Source organism: Fukomys damarensis, unplaced genomic scaffold, assembly GCF_012274545.1.
Source record: "Fukomys damarensis isolate Sample0158 unplaced genomic scaffold, DMR_v1.0_HiC HiC_scaffold_2, whole genome shotgun sequence".
Classification (NCBI taxonomy): Eukaryota; Metazoa; Chordata; class Mammalia; order Rodentia; family Bathyergidae; genus Fukomys; species Fukomys damarensis.
Window position 1 is genome coordinate 9,191,805 of NW_022900914.1, and position 20,362 is coordinate 9,212,166.

A 20,362-nucleotide genomic window follows, 5' to 3' on the forward strand; every position below is an offset into this window, starting at 1 on the left:
GTTTTTTTTTTTTTTTTTTTTTTTTTTTTTTTTGTACCAGTAAACAAACTTGGGCCCTTGTACTTGCAAGGCAGGCAGTGGAACCACTGAGCCAAAGCCCCGGCCCTCCATATAGTTTTTGACTTGATTTTTTTTTTTTCGTGGATACTGGGGATCCAGCTCAGGACCTTGCACTTATGAGGCAGGTGGCACCACTGTTGACTTGATGTTTTAAAGGTTCCTGCAAAGTAATGAGCCAAGGCCCTGAGGGACATGTCCTCCTGGAGTTTCCTCTCAAAGCATTCTGCCCCTTAAGATAGCATTTATCACAGGCTTTTAGGAATGATTATTTGGGTTAATGTCTTAACTCATCCACTACCCTGTAAGCTGGAAGGGTGGGTTCTGACTTCTCTACTCATGTTTACAGTGCCGCTGTACTGCTGATATGTTCTGGGTTGTTAATTCCTCGACGTGAATGCATGCAGACATCTTGAATCTTGAATTTGAGCTCTGTGACTCCTCGTTACTCTCTCAGTGACTACAGGCAAGATTCTTAACTGTTCTAGGCCTCAGCTTTCTCATTTTAAAAATGGGCATAAATTAATTACTTTTATTGAACAAGATTTTGGAGATAATTAAATATATACCCCAGGAAACATTTTATGAAGTATAAAATCCTAATTAAGCTAACCCTGACTTTCCTCATCATGTGTAGTATGTGTCTACGCACGGAACACTCTCCAGATGTAGGCATGCTGGTTGCCAGTTTAAAGAGTTACCCTTATTACATTGTCACTCAGCTAAAGTTATAAGAAACAGCTCACCGTTTGTTAGCATGTAGCTTATCTGAGTGCTAGTAGTCAATTTCAGATCAAAGCTTTTTTGTTGACAAGAGAAATGTCTCTAAGAAAGTAAGTAGGAGTTCCCCTTACAGAACAACCTGAACTTGAAATTTGTTTGGCAGAAGATGTCTACCTTTCACTTCCAAAAGCAGAAGGAAACGTAATATAGCTGCTACTACCAGATAGTTAGGCCTCATAAATTGCCAATACTCGGAGTCTTGTTAGTTGAAGCTGCTTGCCAATGTGCCGTAACTTGAAGAAAGAGTGCACATATTCATTGCTAAGGCTGGGGAGAGTGCCATTAAGGCAGCTGGCAGGCAGGCTGACATTTTCACAGTCACAGGTCAGATAATTTTCTACATCTATCCAGGAGATTTGACCAAGTGCGTACACATGCACACGCGCGCGCACACACACACACACACACACACACACACACACTTATTCTGTTCTCTTGGCTGCATTGAAATGCCTCGTTTTCAGCTTACAGGAACAATTTCTGTGGAAGCAATCTTTGACATAACAACAAAATGACCACAAATTGCTTGAGTAACAAGACACACAAAAAATCATTATCTAAGGTAGAATGAGGATTGTTCTTTCCTCCTCATAGAGTGTTTGTACCTTAAATATTGCAGTTAGGTGTGCTTTAAACTGGTGTTTGCTCACAGAGAAGGGTGAGCTTGCAGGATACAGAGTCAGTGGCAGAGCTGAGAAGTGAATCCTCTTAATTTTCTCAGCAGCAAAATAAAAAGTCTGGTAGGCATGGAACTTGGAGATCATAAAGTACTTTTTATGGTTTCCAGTAAAACAAATTCCCTTTATAGTCTGAAGTTTTTATTATGACTTTAGTTTTATACATCAGCCTGTTGCTGATAAACAAAAATTCATGATAGTCCTGGGATCAACATTTCTTTTATTATGACTTTAGTTGTGTCAATCAGCCTGTTGCCAAAAAGCCCAAATTTATATTAGTTCTAAGATTAACATTTTGAGAAGGGATAAAGTAAGGATCATCTGAGGATTTTAAAGGGAATTTTAGTGTAAAATAACTGGTAGAATAAAAATATATTGTACCAACTAAAACAAGGCAAAAGCTGAAATGTGGATGAAAATAATTAGCAGTTCAAATGAGTTCAAGTGCTAAACATGTCATTGTTTTTCCTATTGCTTTCTATGAGTTATTTTTCAAGTTCTACATTTCATTCCTTTTTTTTATTTTCTCACGTGTGTGTACACATGTACATTATGCACGAACAGCCATTTTATTAGTGTTCACTGATTTCATGAACGGTTTTTACACATCCTACAGGGGCTTAGAAATTGCTTACACTGTGAAGAAGACTTCCTTGGTGACCTTTGATCAGTATTAGTGCTTTTTTTGTTCTAGCAGCACCGAGCTTCTTGCTGTTCCCTGAACACGCAAGGGCACTCCAGCCTCAGCCCTAAATCCCCACCATTGGAGAGTTTTAAGCAAATGAGGATCATGATTTCATTAATTTGTTGAATTAATCACTTTGCCTGTTGTGAGGACAGTAAGCTGCAGCCAAACAAGGACAGAAGCAGTTAGGGGCAATTGCAGTTGTCTGGGCTGAGATAGTGGTGGCTGAGATGTAAAGTGGCTGGACTCAGGGTATATTTTGGAGGTGGAGTCAGTAGGATTTGCTTCCACTTTGAATGCAGGCTGAGAAAGAAAGATAATAATCAGGAATGTTTAGCTGGAGAGACTGAAAGAATGGAATTGCCAGGTACTGAAATGAGGAATAAATATCAAAGGAAGAGCATAACATCAGGAATTTTGTTTTGTTCATGGCCATTGGATAAATTAAATTTGAGTTAGGAAAAGGCTTGGAATCTAGACCATTTGGTATTCATCAGCATGGACGTCCTGTTTAAAGTCATGAGCCTGGATGAGATCACCTGGGGAGTATAGAGAAGGTCTTGGGGTCGATCTGGTGTTTAGAGGCTGTGGAGAACAGAAAGAGGTCCAGGGGGAGTAGAGAAGACTCTGGAAATGGGGGTCCTAGAAGCCAAGTTTAATATGTTCCAGCAAGTGAGCGAGTGGTCAGCTGTGTCAAAATGCCGCCGAGAGAACACTGAGGTGAAGACTGAGAAATGACCGTTGAGTTTGGCGGTGGAGAGGTCGTTGATGACGTGTGAGCTGTTGAGGTAGAGCGGTGGGGAGGAAAGGCTGACTAGAGAGAGTAAAAGAGGAAATGCAAAATGCAGGCTCGGATGTAGACTCATTAGAAGTAAAACCAGGAAGTGAGACGGCAGCTGCAAAAGGATGTAAAGTCAGGAAAGACTAAACAAAGGTGATGTCTGCACACTGCTGGGAGTGAGTAAAGGAAAAACTGATTGTATAAGAGAGAGGCAAGGGAACAGCTGGTGGGATCGTGTGTTCTTCAGTGACGATTCTTTCTCCTAGAGCACTGTACACAGCCCTGAGAACAGACTTTAACTTGACTCCATGCTGTTAGCTGTTATCTGGCCTCTGCATTCACCCTTTCAGAGAAGGGCTTCCTTTCCCTTAATAGCAGACCTTTAGGTCCAGCTGTGACCTGCTGTATTGGTTTGGAGTCCTCTAGAAGCAAATGTAGCAGAACCACACCTTTGCGGAACTCTTTACGGAACTATAACAGGAGGCAAGGGTTATACCAGGACCTCACCGACATTTTCCCACCCAAAATGATACGCGGTCGGTAGACTTTGGGTGGCTCCTCCACTGTCCCCATGTCGAGTTGTGGGCAGCCTGGCCATACTGACATTTACTACTAAGCAGCTGCTCGTCTCTGGCCGTCAGCCCTGTTTGTCACCATTGGTACTCTTGGTGGCACAGTGGCTTCTGCTTCTGTTTCACTTGTTCTGCTTTGATTTTATCTGCTCATTTCTCAATTTCGCTTTTCTGTCCCAAGGTTATGCTCGTCGTGATACACAAATGTTCTGTTCTTAGCCTGAGGTTGATACAAGTTGAAAGATGTTGTAAGTGGTTAAAAACAAAACAAAACAAAACAAACGACACGACTAGGTTGATGGTAGTTATCATTGTTATCTTCTGAGCTCACAGTTTACATTTCTGCCTGCATTTTTCAAAGTTTTAGGTCAGAGTTTTAAAATTAGGAGCAGAACCGTGAAGCCATTTGGCAGGGCTTTTGTGGAAAGAAGTGGTGATGGCTGCGGAGCCATCTGTAAGAGGTGTGCACAGGTGCTTGTGTGTAGTCCATCCACAGAAATACCTGTAAATTCTTGAGGTTTTTAAAAAGATGTACTTTGGGGTGTTTGTGTGACTTTTATTTTAGGGGGGCAAATAAGATACTGGGAGCTTTTTAGTAGTCAGAGAATGGGAAGGACAGAGTTGTATATTTTAAGGATAGCTCTTGAACTGCCCTGGAGTTCTTTGATCAGACACGTCCTAGACAAGCTCACTATGTCAAAAGCCCAAGTTAGGCTGAATGCTCGCAGTGAGATGAGGTAGAAGACCCAGGACCCCACTAGCTTTTGCAGAGGGTCTCGGAGCTCCTAGGTCTCTGTACAACCCATACGGAAAACCCCCTCTCCAGTCTATGGCCGAGTTAAAACAAAGTGACCAAAAAAAGGTGGTTGCTTGGCCTCTGACATCGTAGAAATTGAGAAGTTATCTTTTTCTTTTCCATGAGCTTTCTCTTTTAGAAAATAGGAGCTGGTCTGGGGTGTAGCTCAGTGGTAGAAGGTTTGCCTAGCATGTGCAAGGCCCTGGGTTCAATCCCCGCAGCCCCCCATAAATAAATACATACATAAAATAAATAAATATTAGGAGCCATTATTTATAATAGTTAAATATTTTCGGTTGTCAAACCTGTGTATACTTTTCTATAGAGATTACTTTGTAAAGGGAGCTAACTGAAAAAATATTAAAGATGATGATGATGATGATGGTGTGGTGGTGGTGGTGGTAATAGACTTTTAAGAGATTAGAAACTTACTTGGGGGGGCTCAGTGATGTGCCTACTGTGCATGAGTGGAAGTTCTACCTTTGTATGTGCTCTAGATACACTATAAAGGGTAGTGACATGTTGTGGCCATGTGAATTATAAACTTTAGTACAGTGGTCTGAATGCTTCAGTAAAAGCAAGTGAATCTAAGAAGTTAGTCTGTTACTATTGCTTGGATTAAAAAATATACAGTTTTTTATACTTGTAAGAAACAAAAAGTAACACTACTGTATTGTAATTTTACTGCTTATTTATAATTACTGCACATTTAAAAATTTCAGATTATCCTTTTGAGATCAATAACTTCAGAATTTTTTTTTTGATCCTCCTCTGCTTTTCCAACCTTCTTTTCTTGCTCGATATTAGGAAGCCCAAATTGAAGATGCCTGCATTTTGAACAGGTTGAACTTGTGGCCTTACCTATAATTATCACTTCTCAATTTATTTTTTATTTTTATCTTATTATACCTTTCTTTTTACAGACTGGTGAATTTTCAGCTCGTTTCCTTTTGAAGTTGCCAGTGGATTTCAGTAATATTCCCACATATCTTCTCAAGGTAAAAACTTACGGTTATTGGTATGAGAATATAAATTAATTTTAAAGTAATTATTTAACTTAGTATTTGTGCAACTTATTTGTCAGCATTTTGTTTGGATGGTGAATTCTACTGGACATAATTATTGTATGAAGATACATTGAGTTTTTTTGTTGCCTAAAAGCTGTAACAGTAACTTTAAAAGTTACTTGAAAGTGAGTTTTTTGGTATAAGGTAAAATTAGTAGTTTAAGCAAATTAAACATTGGGGGGGGTGGTTTTTATTTAATAATCCTACTAAGATGAAAGACTTTCATAGAAAATGTCCAATACACTTTCTGTCTTTAAGTAGGTTTACATATTAACCAGGCTTGCTAAAGGGCATTTATTTCATTTTTCTTTGCCAGTAATTGAACTTGAATACTTACAAAATTGGGCTCGCCCCAGACTGAGAATCTAGTTAGATTAGTGTCTCTATAGCATACCTTAAAAGATGATGCAGGCAGATTGTGAACTGGGGAGCACCTGTTCTGGGGAGAGATCTGTCGATGCAGAATAGTAGGCGAAGAGGAACAAGGGCTGTGGTTAGTGAGAGCAAAACTAAATCGCCGAGGGAACAGGTTGTGCAGAGGAAGCCTAAGCCAGACCCCCAGCTTCATCAAAGGAGGATTCTGGTTGTGATTTAAAATTTGGCTGTTTGCTCACAGCCATATTTCAACTTCTGGTTTTAAAATTTCAGTCTAATGTAAGAAAAATATATGCCCTCCTAATTTGATGACATTCGGAAAGTTAATGGTGTGTATAACTGTCCAGAGAGAATACCAAATCCTGCTACAAGTTTCTCTGTATATTAAATAAAAAGTAAATAATATTAGATATTAATCTTGCTAGTGATTAGAAATGTGGTTTGGTAGAATAAAGACTACAACAATAGACAAAAATTGGGGAACTTTAAAAATATTTTCCTTCTAAGAAAATTATTTTTTCTTTACCTGTGCAAAACAGGGGATTTTTAGATTTCATTAAACTTTAATTTTTATTTCTAGTTGGCTGATTTTCCATTGTGAACTCACTGGTTGTAAAGTCCAAGTGAGAACAGAGGTCACCAATTTCTATCAGTTTCTGCACACCCCTGTGGTATAGGAAATGTACATAATAGGACTGAAATTACCGATCATAGTTAATTTGGTGTCAGCAATAATTTGACTCTTAGAACAGCAGGCTGTCTCCTGAAAAGCCCTTTTAGCACATTCTCAGTGACCTCTGTATATGTCAGTTGAAACTCTTCTCCAGGTCATTCCAAACCAAACTCAACAGTATTTATAAGCCTTTCATTCAGTCACTGTCTTAATTCCCAATTTACAGTCTCTGTGTTTTGACTTTGTGCCTTATCTGTTTGAGTAGTCTTTCTGTTTGAGGCTGATGTTGCCTCTGCCCATGTTCCCAAGTATTAAAGGAAAACAAGTACATGTTGGCTCATAATCTGATGTTTTTCTCTTCAGTATCAAATTCCCATACTTTCTATCTAAAGAATTTTAAACTTTTTATTATGTTCCTACTTTTCTCTTGCCAGTCAGATAAGAAAAAGGTAGAACCTATTTGCCAAAAGTAAAGATTTTTTTCCTTCCCTAAAATATGATGAAGTAATTTGTTTCCTATAGATGAAATGTCTGAATTGCAACATTAGTATCTTTCTGAGTCTCCATTTCATGTAAAGATAGAAAAACAACAAGGACAACAAAAGGAGTAACTCAAGTATGACGCAAAGCAACAGCAAAACAAGGCTACACATACCAGGGAGAATTACCAGCATGCCAGAAATCATACAGAGTACTTTTTGTGGGTTTAAGATCTAAATTCATGAAGTTGTACGAAAGCTTTAGGTTATGGTAATCAGCAGATGCTGCTCTTAATTTTGTTAGAGTGAAAACCGTCTCATGTATATTCCTGTCTTTATTTCTGTGCTGAGAATTACTGAACCTAACAACATAATGCTAACAGAACGCATAACCACCTCTCCATCCGTCCCCATTCCCACGCCTCGAAAACTACACATAGCGAGAGACCTAAAGAAAAGGTTCCAGTTTGTGCAATTAAAATTCTTATTATCTGAACAAGAAATACTCAGAAACTAAGAATATAGTACTTTTACTATATTTTGACCTTAAGGTTTACTTGTAAAATAAGTTTACTTGTAAAAATGATGTGTGTTTATGTAAGTCTGTTGAAATAGTTTTATACAGAATGTAGTGAAATTAAAACCCTAGAGTTAGGAGTATCATGTAGAAATATGTGAGGAAATTCATGGATTCCACTGCACCAGAAGGTTAAGTAGCAGTTATTTCTTTCTGGCTGTAGATATGGCAAACAGCCTTACTCAAAAATATCAACAACTTTTCTCTGTCGGATAAGAAATGATTATATTGTTTATAATGTAAACAGTTCTGGAGTAACTCTGAACTCTGTACGGTCGAGCCCTCATCCAGGCTAGACCAGGAGCATGGCTACAGCAATTTACTGTGAATTAAGCCCTTGGGCTTCTGGTTCGACAGCAGTCTCATTGGCATCATTTTATAAGGAGTAATGAGCCTGTTCATCCTGACGGCATACTTGCTGAAATTTAGTTCCCCCCGTGGAACTGGAATGAATATATGCCAAAAGCTAAAATGGGTCATGTATGTCAGTATGTCAGGTTATGAGGCAGTCCTCCTTCTGAAGACACTGTGGCTCTGTGGTCATTTAGGCACACTCAGTACAAAACCCAGGTCGCTGTACCGAGGAGAGGCAGAGAGCAGGACTTAAGGTCAGGCTATCAGGGCATGTTTAAGAGCCTAGGACAGGCAGAGAGCAGTGGTGAATGTTCACTTGTTACCACCTGATGGCCCAAACAGGTCACTGATGTGGAGGACGACGTCTGAGGACCCTTGTATGGGGAGATCATCTGGTCAGTACAGGAGCAGCCTTCGCAGCCTGATGCTGGCGAGGAGACTGCCTATCTCGAGTCAGTCTGCTTTCATTCAAACCTAGGTTAGCAAATGCAGACACTAAGGATCAGGGAGGTACTGCAAAAGTGCTCTGGCTTGCTGTCATAATAGTAGGACGCGGTGAGAACTATAATGGGCTAGCAAGTTATGTGCTTCATTTAGAGGCAGCAGCTGCTGTACAGCTACAGAGTTGTTTTCCATGTGGAAGTATGGGCCTAGTGTTGCCAGATATGCAGATGTTATTATAAGGAACCCAGAAGCTCGAAGTTTTACATTTTTAAATGTGGAAAATGTCTGCCTCTTAAATGATGGCAATGATAAATATTCTTGAAAACACCACACTGGCCAAACAGAATACCACGGCATGTTGGCCATGACCTGTGGATTCACTGTGACCCTTTGATCTAAAGCCTAACAGTGTGACAAGCAAATGGGCAGCAGGAAGCTCTTCTTCATGTACAGCGTGGTACCAAGGAGTATTTTACCATTACCTAGTGGATGAGAGAAAGTATCCAGAGTCCCACAGTGTTCTGTGCTGCTTGAAAGCAACTGCCACAGAGTCCCCTAAATGGGCATCATTTTATTTTGGGGAGCAGTATTACAGAGAACACATAAGTACTGAAAGCAGTACTGTGTCCTACACCTAAGTATTGAATCTTGATTAGACAATACCAATTGGAGGGGGAGAGAAATTCAAATGTAAATACTATATAATATAGTTATTATGTCAGAATTAACAAGCATTACTTGGAAAATAGGTAAGTACTAACTGTAGGCTACGTGGATAGTAGAGTTTAGAAACTCTAAACTCAACATCTAGTTTAAGATGGCTGCGTATCAGAATGATCATTGTCTGTCCCTCCTGCCCATGGGCAGTCCTGGGGTTTGAACCCTGGACCTTTGCACCGAGCTATATCCCCAGCCCTCTTTTATTCTTTCTTTTGAGACAGGGTCTTGCTAAGTTGCTAAACTGCCAAGGCTAAGTTAGAATTTGCAGTCCTTCTACCTCAGCCTCCCAGAGTGCTGGGAGTGCACCCGTGTGCCGCCATACCTGGCTCCATAGTAGTTTCTTGTTGGATACCCCTTCCAGAGCCTACCCTTCCATGCGGTGCAGTTTTGTACTGCTCCCCAACATGCACTTTTAATTGGAAACAGGCAGTTCTTCTCATTATCCCGCCAGTGCTACTATAATTCCCAATAACACTACTTTAGTTATTTCTTCCTCCCAGCTCTGCATCCCCTATGCTTTTATCTTTTCTCAGAGAATTCATTTAGTTGACATAAGCATAAAGAGAAACTTAAAGTAACTCAGATTGCTTGCCCAAGTCTATAAGCATTTATTTGGAACTGTTGACAGAATATTTAGTCTTAATTGTTGGCAGCAAGGACAAAAGGGGCGCTAAGAGGTCAAGTTGAAGAAAAGCGAGAATGAAATAAAGAAGAACCATTTGAAGGAGGAAATTCCGCTTAAAATACCAAAGAAAAGCAACTTAAAAGGAGGAAAGATTGATTTTTGGCTCACAGTTTCCGAGGTGCAGGTCCATGGTCGGCTGGCTCCATTGCTTTTAAGTCAGTGGCAAGATGGAGACACTGCAGTGGAAGGGCGTGGTAGGGGAAAGCCGCTCACTTTGTGGATGGGCTGGATGTACAGAGGAGGAGAGAGAAAAAAGGAGGATCCACGGACAAAATATATCCTTTAAAGACAAGCCCCCATGACCTTCCTTTTCCACGTAGGCCCCCATCTCTTCAAGACTCCACTACCTCCCTGTGGTGCCACAGCTGAGGATCAAGCTTTCAATGTAGGAGCCCTTGAGAGATTCCAGATCCAAATCACAACAGTGATAATCTCACTGACGTTCTCCTCTTAAAAGTTTAAAGGAAATGTTGCTGGTGAACACTCAGATGGTGCCATTATTCTTTCTTATAGTTAGGAAATGCCAAGAGTGTTTTAAAGTATATGAGTGACAGTTACATTCTGTGACTTGTCATCAAAGATTGAATGTTAGAACTGGTAAATTGGCAGAGTTGAGAAATTTCTCATTTTTCTCACTTGCCCTTAGGACAAGGGGATGGGTTTTTACTTTTGCATTTTCTATACTTTGAAGAAAATTAGGCCATTTAATGACCCTGTGATGTTTTTTGAGGGGGTATGAAGTTTTGCATTGTCCTTTATAATTTAGAATTATTTGAAAGTCCATTTAGTTTTACCTATTTATGGGGAAGGAACCTGCTGATTTGTCCCAGACATTTCCTTTATTTAAAATTCATCAAGCTTGTTAAGATGGTATGTATTGATTATAATTATTTGTCAGCAGGCCTTAAACACAAAAAGCCCTCTGAGCCTCATAAATGAGCATAAACTCAGAGAGTGACCTCACAAACATTTTTCTTTATACCACAATTAAATGATGTCTCAGAATTTGAGACCTTTTAGTTTAGGCAGTTTTTTGAATCCAGTAAAGTCACGCTTAATAAGCAGCATTTAGGAAGAAAGATCACTTCAAATCACTCTTATGCAGCCTGGCTTTAAAGCAGCACAGTTGTCTGGTGCTTGAAAGAGCATCAAGAATTCACGGGATACCCTCATCTTCTTAAAGAAAATAGTTTCTGTCTAATCAAGTAGTGGGCATACTTTTATAAAAACAGGAATGTGTACCTAGAAAAGTCATAAAAGTAGAATGTTATTTATTCCTGCAATAAGTTTGATTTATCTCTGCTAAATCTGAGCCACAATTTGCATTTGAGATTTGATGACAAAGGAAGCAGTGAGATGATCTAGAGGAAAACACCCTCAGTGCCTTCCTTAAGTAGGAGACCTGACGTAACCCGGGACTTGCAGTTTATTTCCCTAGTCCGCCCTCCCTTCTCTAGAGAGAGGAGCAGGGCTTAGAGAACAGTCCTGTCTAGATGAGGGCCAGCAAGTTTGTCTAAAGGGCAGGATGGTAGAATTTTAGGCTGTTACGCCATATGGTCTCTGTCACAACTACTCTGCTTTGCTGTCACAGCATGAAAGCAGCTAGAGACAATATGTAAATGAATGAGTGTGGCTGGGCTCCAATAAAACTTTATTTTCAAAAGCAGACTTTGGGCTCAACTTTGCCCATGGGCTAGTAGTTTGCTGATCCTTTTCTTGACTGTGGAAGGTAATTTTTCTTCCCAAAGGTACGTGGTATTTCATAAATAAATAGAGGGATTTGGTTCAGTGAGTGTGAGTGACTGTATACCAAGGTCTCTTCGTATGTATTCTCCTGGTGCCCTCAGCTCTTTTGAAATCCCCACCCCATTGAACCCTGGACCTTCACACTGAGCTACATCTCCATTCTTTTTTAAATTTTGATTTTGAGACACGTTCTCACTGAGTTGCTAAGTTGCCCAGACTGGGCTTGAATCCTCTTGTCTCAGTCTCTCAGTGTTGTGATTACAGGTTCTTGTCACCATATCTGGCTGTCTTATTTTTAAATAATCTGTTAGTAATATATAATTTACTCAATTCTTTTTCACGTTTTAGCATCCCCATCCCTTAAATTAAGGTGAGCTGTCGCTGCAGTCTGAATGTTTGTGCCTCCCACAGATTCACATGTCAGAACCCTAACACACAGTGTGGTGGCGGGTAAGAGGCAGGGCTCTTTTGGAATCATGAGAGTAGAGCCCTCATGAGTGGGATTAGTGACCACGTAAAAGAGACCCCTGAGAGCTATGTGAGGACAGCACAAGAGCAGCATTTGTGAAGTAAGAAAGGGCCTTGACCAGATATTAAATTTTCCAGAGCCTCAATCATGGACTTCCATCTTCCTGTTGTTCGTCCGTCACTTCTCTTATAGTATTTGTTAAAGCTTTCAGAATTTAGACCACTTAAGCACACCACACAGAGGTGTTGAGAATGTCAGTGAGAACAAATACTATGTTACTTAATACATTTCTGCTCTGATACGGATCTTGAATGTCTCTGAAAGGCCCATGTGTTGGTTCCCGGGGTAGGTCTGTTGGAGGATGGCCAGACCCAAAGAGGTATTGTGCAGTCTAGAGGGAAGTATTTAGATCACAGAGGGGGCATCCTAGATCGGGACTGTGGGACTCTCGTCTCGTCTTCTTCCTTTCTTTTTTTTGCCTCATGTCCAGGAAATGAGTGGTTTCTTTCTGCCATACAACCCCTACGATGTTCTGCCTTGCCGTGGGCTGGAGCAGTACTAATTGATTGTGGACTGAAGCCTTCAAAGCTTCAATGAACCTTTTCTACGTTGACTATCTTAGGTAGTTTGCTACAGTGGTGGGAAACTGCCTAACACAACTTCTGAACTTGGAGTAAGTACAAAATATAAATGGTTTTATTTAGTCATTTAATATTTCAAAGTTATTATTTACTCAAAGTTTTTAAATTTACTAAGAAGAAAGAATTTTATTGAAATTCAGTTAGAGTTGCATTTACTGCTGTTTCTACTTTCCTGATTGCTCACATCTGAAATTCAGAGTTCAAACTTCTACTTGTCTGCAGTATCCAAATATGACTTAATGTTAATTCTGACAGTAGTATGTTTTCTTAGAAAAAAAGGAGAGCATCTCTGTGAACTTCATTGTTTTGGTTTTCTTTTGCTGATAGACTGTTTATTTTACTTTTGTTGTTTCTGGTCTGCCTGTGTTTTTATTTTTAAATTTACAATTTTAGAATGTAGCTATATCATGAGTGATTATTAGTTAACCTGTTCCAGTGTCCTGACCCCGTATGTGGTAGTGATTCTTCAGGTACACTCTGTTCTACTACAGAGCATGCTTTAGGAACGTGGATTAGTGCACACGTAATTGGTAAATAGTGGAAACATGTCAGCATTATGCAAGAGATGCTGTGATTTGGGGTAGCTTTTTTCCTAGCACATTATTAATATTTCGACTGCTGCGTAATAGCTAAATGCAAAGTACACAGATATGAATGACACAGCAAACCACTGAGGCATTGTGTTATACATGCTATCTGTTCACTCTGTATCCTTTGGTGAGCTGTTTGCCTATGTTCTGTATTTAAATAGTATTTGTTTCATGCTTTCTTCCTATCTTTGTGGAAAAGAAACATAAGGCATAGAGCTATATTTTCCTTTATGGCATCATTATGTTTGTCCAAAATTTGCTGCTTCAGTGTAACTTTTTTTTTTTTTAATTGAATTTATTGGTACATTCTAGGTATGCAGTACAGTTACATTCATTACTGGGATCTTGTACCTTTACATGCCAGGTCTTGGTTCTCATTTTTTCCCCTTGTCCCCGCCCTCCCTTCACCCTTCAGTGTAACTTCTGATGATCACATCCCTTTACTATTTAGCATAACTCAGTGATTTCAGCCTTTCCTGTAGCCTCTTCTAGCAAGTTACTTTTATGGTGAAAACTACAAAACATTGTTGAGAAATACTAAGAAAATCTAAAGAAATAGATACGCTATGTTCACGTGTTGGAAGATTCAATACTGTAAAGTCTCATTTCTTTCAAAATTGGTATAAATTCGAGCAAGTCAAGTCAAAATCTCAGCAGGGTGTTTTTTTTTTTTCCTTTTTTGGTGGAAATTGACAAGTCTGACTCTGAAATTCATTTTGAAAGACCTAGAATAGACAAAAACAACTTTGAGAAAGAAGAACAAAATGGAAGAACTGAGAAATACAGCTATGAAGCTGTAGTAGTCAAGATAGTGTGATAATGGTCTGAAAATGAAAAGTGAATCAATACAGATCAATGCAGTAGAAGAGATCATCCTGAAATAGACCCACACGTACATTAACAACTGATTTTTGACAAAAGTGCAAGGAGGAAGGCAAAATCTTTTCAACAAATGGTGCTGGAACAATTAGATATCTCTACCAAAAAGCAGATTTAACTCAAATAGAGCACAGACCTAAATGTGAAACTTGATAACTACAAAATTTCTAAAAGAAAACATATGAAGAATTCTCAACAAAATTTTTTTTTTAAACTTCATTCTTAAATTCAAATACCTTAAATATCACCAGAGAATATACACATAAATAAGAATTCTTTGGGTTTTTTGTGTTTTGGTCCCTGTGATCGAATGCGGGTCCTTGCGATTGCGAGGCAGGTGGTGGAACCACTGAGCTAAGTCCCTGGCCCCTTTGGGGGTTTTAGTACTTAGTTCTAAGGCAGTTTGAGAAACACTGCCGTAGACTTTATAGCCTCTTATGTTCCTTAGTATGTTCAGAGACAAATTGAAATATTTCCAATATTGTTACATACTTAATAATGCTAGTGGTATTTGTACCAAAAATTTTTCAGTTTTTAGCTCATATCAATATAGAGTGGAGAAGCTGGGCATGGTGGTGCACATCTGTAATTCTAGCCCTCAGGAGGCTGAGGCAGGAGGATCACTGTGAGTTCGAGACCAGCCTGGGCTACATAGTGAGTTGCAGGTCAGACTCAACTACATAGTGAGACCCTGTCTCAAAAAAACAAAAAAATAAAAAAATAAAAAGAGAAAGAAAACAGATGAAATTAGTTTTTAATACTATGTTCTATTTAACCCATTATGCATGTTCAATTATTATTTCAATATGTAATCAAAATAAAATTATACAAATTAACCTTTATATAAATATTTAATTTTACAGAATTATGTAAATATCACTTAATACTTACATATGTAGAGTAGTAAGTGTTTGAAATCTTGTGTGTTTTACCCTTAACCAGCTCCAGTTCAGAGCATCCATATACCACATACTCAGTAGCTGTGCTTTGCTCGCTTAGCGGCTGCCACACTGCGTCCATAGCTCTGTATGGTGGAAATGAAGGAAGCCAAGATAGACAAAGAAGCAGGAATGAGAGTGAGAGACTGGGTGAGAAAGACTACTGCCAGTATCAGTGGGGAGGTTTCCTTGGGGTTTGAAGGATTGTTTTGCCCGTAGGTCCTATAACCACGTTCTTCTTTGGAGTCTTTAAGCCCCTCTCATCATTTTCTAATAAGTCACCTTTCCTCTTTGTGTGTGAGCCGGGTTTCTATTAACTGTAATCAGAAAAATCTTGACTAGCACAGTATATTATTGATCCCCACTTTTTAAAATACAAGGAAATTTAAGCTGAGAGAAGTGAAACAGATTGGTTACCCAGGGTATATGGCTGGGTGTAGATTTCAGTCCAGATTGGTCTTCAGTCTACTTTCTTTCTACCTCAGTAGATCACCATGGAAGCTATTTGTAGAGAAAGCTGTTTTCTTTGCAGGAAGCAACACAGTTACTCATTCAAGGCCTAGTGGTTCTTTGAGCCTCTGATATAATAGAAACATGAAAACACTTGTTTTATGACAGGAGCTTTTTGGTGGGGACCCAGAGGTAGCCTTGTCAACCTATTTTACCTCCCTTTGTTCTAAAACGGCACAAATCCCCTGTGAGTGAATGGAACCTAGCTCAGTACTGCGTATCTCACGGTCCCATGCTTGGTGTCTTGTAGACCAGGTAGGGTAAGCCAACCTTGTTTCGACTGGAATATGTTATAGCCTATCTAGGAAGCTTTACTAGCACCTCCAAACAGTTGCATCATTAAAGAACAAGAATTTATAAGCCTTGCGAAGGCTGCGTAAGTTGTTTTTCCAACCTGAATGACATTAGGCAAGTACTCATAGTAATTTTAGAACGATTCAGTCTTCTGGTTTCCATGATGTTGCAGAAAACTCGATATCATACGAGGCTATTATTTTTTGTTTTTTAGAATCATTCTTTTGAAATATTCCAGTAAATCTAACACTGAGTTGATATATTTTAGAAAATTGTCATAGACCCATATGCTTGAGAATTAACATGAGTGAGGCCAAGGTTTTATACTAAGGCTCCGAGGTAATCTATATATAATTGCACTAAAACACTTTATACTGGATGGCACACAGCTAAAAATTCAACTTAATTTATTTACCTCATTAGCACACTAGCAAAACTTTCATTATTAGCCAATAACATAACAAATCAGAGCAGTTTAATTTGTAACATAAAGCTATGCGAAATTAAAATCTACAAAGAATTTTGACTTGTTTGTAGATATGAGAACTGAACCTGCTACCATTATCCACAATTTTTCACTTGAAAAGTTCATCCCTCCTTCATTTCTCCTGTGCATTAAAATTTTTTTTAAAAAGACACTAGGGCCTGGGATTTAGCTCAGTGGTTTGGTGGCCTGCCTTACAAGCGCAAGGACCCGAGTTCGATCCCCAGTACCAAAAAATAAATAAATAAATAAAAATAAAGATAAAATATAAAAAACAAATAAAAAAGACACTAGGTTAGGTTTACATTGAGTGTGTTTCTACCCATAATCTCACCAGACCGCTCAAGCTTTTCATCCTCAGGTTTTATAGCCAGTAGTCAAATCTCAGTACCATAGGAGCTCTGTGTGTCAGATCCTGGCCATGATAAGAGGGGCTTCTTGGGTCTGGTTCGCCTTTGACCCCTCTGTCTTCCTAAAGCTAAATAGTCTGGTTCTTTCTTTCTTATTTGAGGGAAAGGAAACTATATTTGTATGTCCAGACATAGCTTGAAGGGTTCTGTAGACAAGGGTTAGCTGACAAAATTTCTCTTTCTTGGCACTAGTATTTGTCTTTTACTAATTCACTAACCTGTAGCTATGTTTGTGGAGTTTTCTGTACTTGTATTTTGTTTTGCAATAAAAAGGTAAAACAATTTTTGAAAAGCAATAAAATGAATGTAGAGGGTTTTTAAGGAATTTATTTTCTCTCCATTTGCCCTGCCTCTTTTGTCTTTTGCCGAGAAGCCCTGGCCATGGGGGAAAAATGAAATCTATATTATTGTAAGAAAATCTCCTTGAAGGCTGGGTATTTAATTTAGCTCAGTGGTTCTGCCGCCTGCCTCGCAAGTGCAAGGACTGGAGGAGTTCAATCCCTGGTACCAAAAAAAAAAACCCCAAAAAAACAAAACAGAAACAACAAACAAACAAAAAAGAAAATCTCCTTGAGAGCCATTGTTGGAAAGGGATCCACCTACCTACTCAACAATATTTATTGTATTGTTATGTGTATACTTGGAGATTTTCCCCCCCCCCGGTACTAGGGATCAAACTCAGGACCTTGTGCTTGTGAGGCAGGCACGGTGCCACTGAGCTAAACTAAAGCCCTGGCCTTGGATAGTTATGTGAATTGGGAATTGTACCTGATGCTGAGGATATCTGTGGTAATAAGTGTGATAAACATGGTCTGTATTCTTACTGTGCTTATACCAGAAGTTAAAAACCTATTCTTTAGCATACTGTTGGCATATACTGTATTATCATAGAGATGTGCATCTGAAAATGAAGAATTTAACATTCTTCTTGGTAGACATTTATCGATAGGTAGTATAATAGGTATCTGCTGCTGCATAATAAATTACTCTTAAAGTTAGCGGCTTAAAAAAATAAATATTTGCTACCTGATAGTTGTTCCAGGAAGTTCCAGCCAGCTATTTCTATGTAATTTAGGTCAAGATGTGATCAAATTCTCTGGTCATCGAAAATTTCAAGAGTGAGAGAACCTGCATCCAAGATGCCACAGTCACATGGCTGTTGGCAAGAGGGCCCAGCTCCTCACGTGGTCCCCTCCATGGCTCACTTGAGTGTCCTAACAACATGGTAGCTGACGTCTTCCAGAGCAGGCAATTCTGAGAGTAAGGGGGGAGCCAGAGTGTCTTTTATGGTCTTGTGTCTGAACTTGTTCACTTTGTTAGAGGTCCAGTGCACACTTTAGGAAAAGGAATTAGATTCCACATCTTAAAGGTAAAAGCATCAAAGAACTTGTTCGGATTTTACCTGTCAGACGTAGTCTTACACATAAGGGCTGATGGGAAAATAGGATGAATGCTTAAATTTTAAAAAAATGATTAGAGTAAGAGCATATTGCCATTAATTCCCCTTAAAATACTCCCCTCACTTTGAACACATTTATCCCATCATTCTTGCCTCTTTCTAAATTAGTTCCGGAAGTGCTCTTTTGTCAGTGCCTTTATGAGGTTTGATTGAAACTACAGTGAATGCTGTCGCCAAGTGCCATCCAGTGGAAAGGCAGTCTTGTAAAAAGAGTACCGTGTGTCCTCTTCCTCACTGGATCTGGCACTGTGTGGCTTCTGACTCTTCCCCAAAGTCAAAATGACCATGAAAGGCAAATGTTCTGAATTGATTCAAGACATCCAGGCAGCCAAGGCAACAACTAAAAACATTCACAAAGGAGGATTGGAAGAACTGCTTCAGAAAGTGAAAAGAACAGTGAGAGACCGTGTTGGACATAAAGGGGAGTATTTTGAGGGAAATTAGTGGCAATTTATTTTTTACTACCATAAATTTTGAAGGATTAAAACACCGTATGTTTTGATCATGCCTCATGCAAACTGTCACTTCTAGGAAGAGTGGAAGTTTGAGGAAAGGTCTAGAGGTAGATGAGCTTGAATTTTGTTCAAGGCAAAATAAAATGGTTGAGTGTGAAATGGCAGATTCAAGAGTTAGTATGTGGTAAAAGGTCACTTAAGGTCTTAAAACAGGCAAGGTACAATCAGAGTGGCACTATAACATTTTGCTCGGGAGGTGTGTGCAGGGAAGGAGACTGTAAAATGCCAGAGGGGGAAATAACTGGTAGTGGCACAAATAAGAAGGAAGGGCTGGCGGGTATGAGGGCTTAAGCTCAGCTCGGCAGAATTGGTTCGATTCACCTTAGTATTTTGTTGTGTTCTAACTCAGTGCCTTCAGCATAGGACAGCTGTCCTTTGGGTTCTTCATTCCAGGATCCCACAGATACCAAATCTGTGCATGTGCTGATCTCTTAAGTTAAATGCTTTATCATCTGCACATGACTTGTCCACATCCTCCTGTATAATTTAAATCATTCTCATTGCTTACTACATGTAAGTGTTATATAGATAGCTGTTGTATTGTTTAAAGAATGACAAGAAAAATGTTCTTTACATATTTATTTGGTTGGTTGGTTTGTTTTTGGTACTGGGGATCAAACTCGGGACCTTGTGCTTGCGAGGCAGGTGGCAGAACCACTGAGCTAAATCCCCAGCCCTTTTTATATATTTAATTCAGGTGGATTTAAAAAATATTTTTTAGTATTTTAAATCCTTAGTTGGGTTGCTTGATGCCATAGATGCAGAGCCTATAAAGTGAAGGCTAGCGGTTTATGCTAAGAATTTTATTTTAAAAAATTGTGTAGAAGTGTGTGCATGTGTTTCTGGTATATATATGAAATGACTTAATAATATTATAGATGAGTTCTTATTTGAGTGAATGCTACTTTTTCTGTGGATTCTTTTTAAAAAGAAATAGGATCCATAATTATAGCAATTAAAATCTTTAAAGAATATATAATTCTAGAACTCATTTTTATTCAGTACATATATTTTGCTTGGTATGACGAGATCAGCCTAATAAAGGAGAGAAGCAGACTTCTGATTATGGAATACCCTGCAATTATTTTTATGGCTATTGCATTCCAATCTTCTTATGCAATATTTACAATGTACATGTGTAGCAAGGGAACGAGATGCAAGTTCTAACAATCTTAGCCATAAAGCAGAACCAAGTCACACAATGTAACTTTTGTGAAGTCCTTTGGCCAACGCAGAGAACTTTCCTTAAAAATACATATAAAACTCAGTTTATAACTCTGTAGATTTGAGATTTTAAGTTCTAAAACCTAATTAGCCCTGCCCCATAATTAGAGATTCTGCCAAGACATTTTGATAATGGTTTAATTGTAAATATGAGACACTTATATTTCATTTTGAAAAAAAAACAAAATGTTTTAAGTATTATATGAATGTGATGAGAATTTCAGCAGATTATGACTACAAAAGATTATATGATTCAGCCTGAAAACATAACCTATGGAAAATCTTTAACTGTGCAGAATGAGCTTTGCCAGATGACAGATCGTAAGAAAACCTGCCAATGAAAGCTAGAGAATGCTTCAAGAAAAAGAATCCCGTTGACTTTCAACATATGGCCCCAACACTGACATATCTTATAGTTTTTAGTGAATAGCAACTCAAAATAACTCGGTTGATAAAAAACTAAAAAACTTAGTACATG

The 20,362-nt window shown here is 38.8% G+C and overlaps 1 protein-coding gene across 3 annotated transcripts in view; it reads left to right on the forward strand.

The window, feature by feature from the left end:
• Nucleotides 1-20,362, forward strand: part of Babam2 (BRISC and BRCA1 A complex member 2) — a 471,740-nt gene that overhangs the window by 238,757 nt on the left and 212,621 nt on the right. For all 3 annotated transcript variants that reach the window (XM_010604714.3, XM_010604713.3, XM_019204631.2), the window contains one exon: nucleotides 5,275-5,349. In XM_010604714.3, the coding sequence (XP_010603016.1) occupies nucleotides 5,275-5,349 (75 nt within the window). The remainder of the gene's footprint in view (nucleotides 1-5,274; nucleotides 5,350-20,362) is intronic.